This window comes from Palaemon carinicauda, chromosome 41 (genome assembly GCF_036898095.1).
Source record: "Palaemon carinicauda isolate YSFRI2023 chromosome 41, ASM3689809v2, whole genome shotgun sequence".
NCBI lineage: Eukaryota > Metazoa > Arthropoda > Malacostraca > Decapoda > Palaemonidae > Palaemon > Palaemon carinicauda.
The window spans coordinates 2256888-2265901 of record NC_090765.1 but is presented as its reverse complement, the minus strand read 5'-3'; the positions used below and the strand labels follow the sequence as shown (position 1 = coordinate 2265901).

The 9014-nt window shown below is 42.5% G+C and overlaps 1 protein-coding gene across 1 annotated transcript; it reads right to left on the bottom strand.

Annotated features, from left to right (window-relative positions):
- Positions 1 to 270: 270 nt before the first annotated feature.
- LOC137632223 (myb-like protein X) lies at positions 271 to 1886 on the bottom strand. Its single transcript, XM_068364107.1, has 3 exons — positions 1398 to 1886; positions 824 to 1055; positions 271 to 353 (listed from the first exon to the last, which is right to left on the bottom strand). Exons 1-3 carry the CDS (start codon positions 1884 to 1886, stop codon positions 271 to 273), a joined length of 804 nt encoding a protein of 267 aa, XP_068220208.1.
- Positions 1887 to 9014: the final 7128 nt, after the last annotated feature.

Genomic DNA, 9014 nt, shown 5'->3' with positions numbered 1-9014 from the left:
CTTAACCCAAAAAATATTATTTATTCCGGTTCTGAATCCATCGATTCAGCCTAAGATAAAGAATCTTCAACCACGTTATCTTTACATGTTCATTACCTTTACCTGATATATACTTTACATTAATACAGTACAATTGCAAACACAATGACCCCCTAGTTAACCTTTGATTATTATTTTTCATCCAATTCACAAACGTTAAGGGATTAAAATCTGAGTACAAAGTAAATTAAAAACTTGTTCATTGCTGCGGTCAGCACCAGCAGCTCCGTTTTAACTGTCGAGTAGACTCGTTGCTTCTTCTTCAGCTTCGATGACATATGACACATAGGATGACGAATTCCTTTTATATCTTCCTGCAATAAGACAGTTCCAATCCTGTTATATGACACATCGACTTGGATGAGGAATTCCTCAGTAAAATCCGGTGCTTGAAGTGTCGGTTTCGAAGTTGTAATGGCCTTCATCAGATTTTATCATTTTCCTGATATTTCGACAATGTAGGTCCGGTCACTTCTTTCCTAAATCCGGAATGGTTCTGGGAACTCGTTGGCCAGAGGGTATCTTCTTTCCGATGCGTAGATCAACATCTGCCATCCTACCATAACCTGTTTGTTCGTACTTTTATTGCCAAAACTTTTCTTAGCTCGTCCTTGCCTCGTTTTCACGTCTTCTAAGGAAAATTTCCTCAACTCGCCCATTCCTTTCCTGAAATCCTTGACTTTTCCTTCATCCGTTTCCTCTCGATCCTTCCCTTTTCCAGCCAACCTTTTCTTTGGTCCTTAGCAGAAGGGTCTTGCAACCTGTCCGTTCGTACTCTTCCTACCAAACCTTTTCTTGGTTCGTCCTTCATTCATTGTCTGCATGCTGTCTAGGGAAAATTTTCTTTTCTTGGCAATCCTTTTCCTCATATTCTTGACATATTCTCCATCCATTTCCTTTTGGTGCTTCAAATTTTCTGCTATCATTTTCCTCGTTCCTTTCCTGAAGGGTTCTCCTTGTACTTCCATCAGGTGTAAAGGAGCTTCCTTGATGCATTCTTTGGGCTTCTCTGCCGTCTGTCATATGTGACATGCATGGTAAAACGTCGTTATGCATGCCAGGCCAGAAAAAGTGTTTCAATATCATTTTCATCATCATCCTTATCCCCATATGTCCCGTCTTGGCGTGACGGCGATCACCTGTCTCCTCAACAGTGTGGGAATTGATATCTGCTGACATATCACCCATTCGGCATTCCCAGGGATATCGGTGGATCTATGCTTCCTCATAAGCAAACCCATCCTTAAGATAATAACAGGTCGGAGACTGCTGTGCCTCTGTCTCGTCCACCACACGGTACAATAACTGTTAACGTTGCATCCTTTCCGTTGCAATCTTATCACCCTTTTCCTACTCACTTGTCCTACTTCTAACGTTGAATTTTCTATTTCTCCTAAGTCCATTTCTTCTTTGTCCACTTGTCTGCTCATCTGACATTCCTCTTCGCTCGGGCCTACTCTTGAGTTCTCTTTTTGTGTATCATCAAGGGAATCCTCTTCTTTGGAAAACAAATCCGGCAAGTTCAATGGTCCTTTAATTTCTCTTTCTTCTTTGTCCTCTTGTCCACTGGTCTGTCGTTCCTCTTTGCTCAGGGCTAATCTTGAGTTCTCTTCTTGCGTATCATCAAGGGAATCCTCTTCTTCGGAAAACAAATCTCGCAAGTTCAATGCTCCTTTGATTTCTTTTTCTTCCTTGTCCTCTTGTCCACTCATCTGTCGTTCCTCTTCGTCCGGGCTTACTTTTGAGTTCCCTTCTTGCGTAGCAACATGGGAATCCTCTTCTTGGGAAAGCAAATCCTTCAAATTCATTTCTTCTAGGTCCTTTTTTTTGTCCACTTTTCCACTCATCTGTCGTTCCTCTTCGCTCAGGCTTACTCAAGAATTCTCCTCTTGTGTACTATCAAGGGAATACTCTTCTTCGAAAAACAAATCTTTTAAGTTCATTGCTCTTCGATTTCTTTTTCTTCTTCAGCAGCCACTCCTAGTCGTAACACAACTAGGAAACAGACGGGTAGTCCTTTTCAAGTTCAATCATAGGACTATAATTAAAAGGTTTCTCTGTTACAATGAGACAAGGCACGAACGGCGCTCCACCAACCTTATTATTCAGCAGGATGTCTACTCCTTCAGCAGCCATCGAATCCATTACCGTAAAGTCATAATTACCTTTCACCTACTCGTATGACAATTTTAAACGGAAAATAGAGGTAACCTCCTAACCTCCTATTCCCTTCAAAATAATTGTGTGAGCGAACCCCAGTTAGGATATTGCGCGACACATGGTGTAACTATAGTGTTGTTGTACTAAGATTACATCCGATGGTGGAACAGTCTCTCCGTGAGAGACTGTTCCACCATCGAATGTAATCCTAGTACCACCACACTATGGTTACAACCCGTGTCGCGCAAGACTGTTCCACCATCGGATGTAATCCTAGTACCACAACACTATGGTTACAACATGTGTCGCGCAATATCCTAACTGGGGTTCGCTCACTTCCGTCTATTGCTGCTAACATACCTTCATAAATATATAGTTTAAAGGCATTCATGCTGTTTGGGTTCATCCTGTTCATCGTGTAAATGGTGGCTTGTTCATTTTCCTCTCCGTCATTTCCCGATTACTTCTCCGTCTTCGCCTTCTGTGAAGTCGAATTATCCTTAATCTCTCTGGCGACTGCTTTCGGTTGGTTTGAACAACATCCTTACTGATATGGCCTCTCTTGCCACACGTAAAACAGACGATATCAAACTTCTTTACGTCTTTCATGATCATGATACTTGAAGAAGGACGATTCGATATTTGTTTTTCTGATTGGGGACAGTACCAGTGCTACTTCCATTGTAATTGTTGAACTTGTTCCCGTAGATATTATCAAACTAGTTTCCATGGTTCGGCAAATACTTGACACTTGGTTGTGTGACGGGCCGAGAGAAGGTTGTGAACTCAAAGGCAGGATGCAATCAACTGAGTTATAATATTATAGAACACTCTCCTTTATATACAAAACCTCAAGGCAACAGGACATAACATGTTTACAAGACAGACAATGTCACAGAGGAAAACCGGAGACGTGAATTTTCATGTTCGTTTTAGTGCGAGGGAAGAGCGCAGATACAAGCATAATATATACAAAAGGAATTATGTACAATTGTGTGACACACGGTTGGTACATGGCTCCCCCCCTAAAAATGACATACTGTACATGTTAAATAGGGCGCCCTGATCTAGAGAGGCGAACTGTAGGCGGGTCATCTGGCAGAAGATAAGCAGGTTTTAGACGATCAATGGAGACCCAGTCTTCTTTGCCCCAAATGTTTAGGAGGAATGCTTTCGGACTGCGTCGGATCACAAGGAAAGGGGATGGACACCTTCAGGAGTGATACGGTGCCCTAAGAACGACACTTCGTTGGCGCCAAAGGTACACTTATCGTACCGGACTACAAGGCCGTTTTGTTGCAGATGGTCGAGCACGATGCGCAGGTGACGGAGGTGTTCCTCTTTTGAGGAGGAGAACACAAGTACGTCGTCCACATAACATACACAGAAAGGGAGGTCCCCTAAGATGCCATCCATGAGACGTTGAAACTTTGCCCCAGCATTATGAAGGCCAAAACAGGAGTAATTGAAGGTGTATGTACCAAACGGAGTGGTGATGGCGGTCTTGGGAATGTCTTCTGGGTTCATAGGCACCTGATAATACCCCTTCAGGAGGTCGAGCATAGAGAAAACCTTCGCCCTGTGCAGGTAGGAGGTCACGTCGGCAATGTTTGGGAGGGGGTAGTGATCCGGTTCTGTTTGCATGTTCAGGCGCCTGTAATCCCCGCACGGACAGAGGGAGCCGTCTTTCTTCAGAACGATGTGTAAGGGTGACGACCATGGGCTGGAGGCCTTTTGGCAAAGGCCCATTTCCTCCATTTCGGCGAACGTCTGTTTGGCGGCTGCCAATCGTTCCGGTGCCAGACGTCTGAATTTTGCGAAGACTGGGGGTCCCGTCGTCCTGATATGGTGATAAATACCATGCTTGGCAGGAACCGTGGGCGTTTGGCGAAGTTCTGGACGGAAAACTTCCGGGTACGACGTGAGGAGGTGGGCGTAGGCATCCGTGGTTGCGCTGATGTGGAGAGCGAGGTTAGAGGGGGCGGGTTGAAGAGGTGTCGACAAGTACGAGTCTGCGTTGACCAATCGTCGGTGGGCGACATCGACCAGAAGGTGGAAATGAGAGAGGAAATCCGCACCGAGGATTAGCATTGTGACGTCAGCAACGAGAAACTTCCAATTGAATTTACCGTTTCCGAACAATAATGTGAGGTTCTCATAACCGTAGGTGGGTATCGCAGATCCGTTGGCAGCTACCAAGCGGACGTCGGCAGATGTAGACAGACTACGTCGTGCCTTGAAGAGTTTCCTTGGCAAAAGAGAACGACAAGCACCCGTGTCTACCAAAAATCGCACGCCCGTTCCTGCATCCTGTAAAAAGAAAAGATTAGAAACACGGGAGGCCACCGCCACAAGCGATGGCCTACTTACACGTTTTTTGGCCACTGACAATCCCTGGCATATTTCTTCGCGGTTGTCCCGAATCTGAAGTGGTAGTAGCAAAACTGCGGCGGATGGGAGGTGGTAAGGGGCTGTAGAAGTCGTTCGTTGGGGCGCGAGCGATTGGTGGGTGGTGGGCGGCTTTGTCGCCGCTTTGGCACGTCACGGGGTAGGCGTGTATGTCCTACGGCATTCATGTCAGCTTCGGTTGACGTTGAATAGGCATCCTCGTCGTCAGGGGTGGAGGCGTTGATGGAGGTCTTGAAGTGGCTGTCCATAAGGGCGTCGGCTTTGGTCATCAAGTCCTTTATGGGTAAACTATCGACATCGGGTATGGCAGCGTGTACAGGTTCGGGTAAACGGCGTATCCAAAGGGCACGAAGTAGGTTCACCTCACGAGGAGAGCCGTCTGCGGCAGGTTGAAGGCGAGTGATACTGGTCATTTCCCTGAGGGCAAGCGAAGCCCTTTGGTCCCCCAACGGTTGTTGCGAGAGCTGAAAAAGCTTTGCTATACGGGCGGCTGGCGACAGCGAGTACTGCTGCGGAAGGTATGTTTTGAGGGCGTCATACGCTATTGGGGTGTCTCCTTGTTCACAAAGCCAGTCGGATATTTCTGGGAAGGTGTCCTCGGGTATCGCCGCGAGAACATAATCCGCTTTGGTGGTTGAGTGAGTCACGCCCCTGATACGAAACTGGACTTCTGCGCGCTGAAACCAAGCAAACGCCTCTCCGCTAGCAAACGATGAAAGTTTGAATGGAGCGGCCGCAGCACCAACTGCCGTAGAGTCCGCCATAGTACTACCAACGATGAAGGGGCGAGGGGGTGGGGGTGGAAGGCGGTGGGAGCGAGTCGACTTCCGGGGTCACCAATGTGACGGGCCGAAAGAAGGTTGTGAACTCAAAGGCAGGATGCAATCAACTGAGTTATAATATTATAGAACACTCTCCTTTATATACAAAACCTCAAGGCAACAGGACATAACATGTTTACAAGACAGACAATGTCACAGAGGAAAACCGGAGACGTGAATTTTCATGTTCGTTTTAGTGCGAGGGAAGAGCGCAGATACAAGCATAATATATACAAAAGGAATTATGTACAATTGTGTGACACACGGTTGGTACAGTTGGAAGGACGGTTGAAACTTCATGCCCGATGAGGGTTTAGGACTGATAATATTATAATCTTCACTCAGCGATGCAGCCTTATCAAGTTTCTTCACCTCTCTCTCTCTCAGTACATTCGAATATGTTCAGGAATTCCTTGTAGATACTGCTCTAGTATTATCAATTCTTCTAAATTAGCCATCTCTTTTAGATTATCAGCCTTTATCAATTTTTTTAAAACATCATTGTACCTGATAAGCATAATTCAGGAAAGTCATTTCCTCGTCCATCCACAAACTTCGGAAATTTTCCTCATAATATTCAGGAGTCATATGGTAAACTTGCAGCACGCTCCTATTTACTTCTCGATACTCCTTTCTCTGGTCCTGAGATAAGAATAAACAAGCACTGCGGCCTTTTCCAGTGAGTAGGGTCTGTACTAATAAAGACCATTTATTTTCTAGCCCTTCCATCATCAATGCGACCATTTTATAATGATCTAAGAACTCACTTGGAGCTTCTTCTGTGAATTTAGGGATCAACACCTGTGTAGTATCCACATCAAATATCTGAATTGACGACCTTGTACGAGCATCTCCCTCACATGTTGTGCAATCTCTGACTGTCTTTCTACTAATCTTGCTTCTATTTCTTTCTTATGTTGTGCTTCTTCTGCCTGTCTTTCTTCTCGTCTGGCTTCCATTAACCTTGCATGTCTTGTGATCTCTCTCTCTTCTTCTCGTTCTTTTTCTTCCATTTCTTTCTCTCTTTCTTACCGTCTTCTCTCTCTTTCTTTTCGTTTTGCCATCATCTTCAACTTGATCAAATTCTCCCCGGCTGCAATTCGTCGAATCTCAGCTTCTACATCCCTATCTGCTTTCATGCCTTCAGTTTGTGGGTCAACCGATCTGTGCTTCATTAAAAATTCTTCCTCAGCTTCTTCCAACAGTTCCTAAGCTGCCACAATATTCTCTTCCGACAACTTTCCTAAGTTTATCAATGCTTCTAAGGCTAGACACTCGTTGCATGGCCGCTACATGCCATTAGGATAGAGAGCCAATGCACTTTAGTTACATTAGCTCCTGACAATTCCTGAAATATTTGATTATTTAAAATTGCTTGGATATTAAACTGTGCCATCTTTTGATTTTGCACTAATTCTGAGACAGTTAAATAACTCCCAGACAGCATCGATAAAACATTGAATATCCAAAAGTTTCTTCATACAATCAAAACAAAACAGGGTAATTATTCTTAAGTATTATTTATGACTTGCTACGGCTCTTAAAAGAAAACGAGCGGAATCAAATCTAATTAATGGTGATTGGAATAATACACTCTATAAAAATAAATATATTCTATATAAATTACAACACTTCAAACAAAATTTACATAATAACAAAACCTTCCTATAGGGCTAATAACAAGACTTTATAGAGCGCCAGCACTCACCCCAAGACAATGAATTCAAAATAACGTTTCCTCTCACTTATCTTTTTGACACACGATTTGCTTTGGGGCACAGTCACTTAGGAGAGGACACACTATTCATATTGAACACTTTTAAAACAATACTCTGAGCTGCATTTAAGAGAGGGAGAGGTAAGAGACGATCTTCAGGGTGGATCTCTAACTCTATCTGTCTGTCTATTCCGGGTGATCGCCTTGTATAAAAGATTTGGCTAATTCTAGAAGATTCCAAAGGATTTGGGAAGCATGTGGGCCTTTGCCTAAGGGTGTAAGAGTTGCCAAGTATCACCCTCCTGAACACTGTACTCACGCCACGCCAGACTGTTCTCTCAGTTAGCTAGCTCCTCCGCCCACCCTTTGTACCCGAAAAAAAAGATAGCATCCTATCACTGTGGAGGATTTTTATTTATTTTTATTTTTTGTTTTTGCCAAATCCTGAGAGAGAGAGAGAGAGAGAGAGAGAGAGAGAGAGAGAGAGAGAGAGAGAGAGAGAGAGAGAGAGAGAGGTAGTTAGTGTATCAATTGTTTGTTGTGAGAAAGACTGTTAGTATAAATAAGGCTGTTTGTTTACTTATAGCTAGGTTAGGACAATAGTAAATGTTTCGGAGCGAATGCTTCTTTTGATTGACTATGACTTGAGGCAGTTGTGCGATTTGAGTGCTGGATTTACTATTATTTTTCTTTACCAGCGTGGAAGTATTTGATTATGTTTTGAGCCGTAATTCCTTCTTGGAGAGACTTACTCCTTTGGAGAGAGTTCACTTTAATGTGAAATTGATTGTTGAATACCTGGTTTGCTTAAGGAACTTGATTGTGTTTAGACTGCTCTAGTGGATTGACCAACCGTTGATGACCTGGCCTGTTTATTACAATTAAGATATCGTATGATGATGATAATTATGATGATGATGATGATAATTATGATGATGATGATGATGATGATGATGACACCCATGACCCTGAGGAGTTAAGGCCGTTATGGCAAATTAAGACAGTCGTCTGGTTTCATATAGTGTTGTTGTGCCAATAAAGACAGTTGGCTTAGTGAATGATTATTCCAGTTTTTTTTTTTTGTGACTATTATCTTGTGGAGTGTTAGTGAACACACACAATATATATGTTTTTTGTTTTTTGAAGTTAGGGTTATGGTGAATCTAAGTTTAAGTTTTGCTAGTTTTTAGTTTTAAGCTTTATTGATTTTGAGGGGTTTATTTGATTGTGGATGGGTTTTTGTGTTAAGTATTTTAGTTTTAAGGAATATAATATTAAGGTTATGGATTGTTTTTATGTCCTTTTTGTCCAAGAGTCTCGCTGCTGATAATGTTATGGGAAAGTTTGTATTGAGGAGACCATTGTCAGTTAGAGTAATTCAAGGGTATGGGGGTTGTCCTTGCAACATCCCTCCACATCATCAGGACTTCACGAACTTTCCAATCCACGTAGTAGAGAATTTTCCAAAGCGCATGCTACTAAGCATTCTCTCTCAATGAAATATAAAAGAACATTACCTAAGCCCTTGTTCATATCTTGCACAAATTCCACAACACTCTCAAATATTATTACGTATGACTTCGTAACAAACATATGTAAAATAAAAAGTTAAGTCTTAAAAATAACATAAATTTGCAAAACTTGAATAAAGATTAAAATGAAATTCTAGTCGAAAATCTTACGTAATTTACATATAATACTTAAATCTACACAAGAGGAGCTAATTTTACAGGCTTGGTAGCATCTCTTCAATGCACAAATGAAATATAAATAAAATCATGAATAAACTATTGTATTTACTCTACACTATACAAGCTTCATAAGTATATATATATATATATATATATATATATATATATATATATATA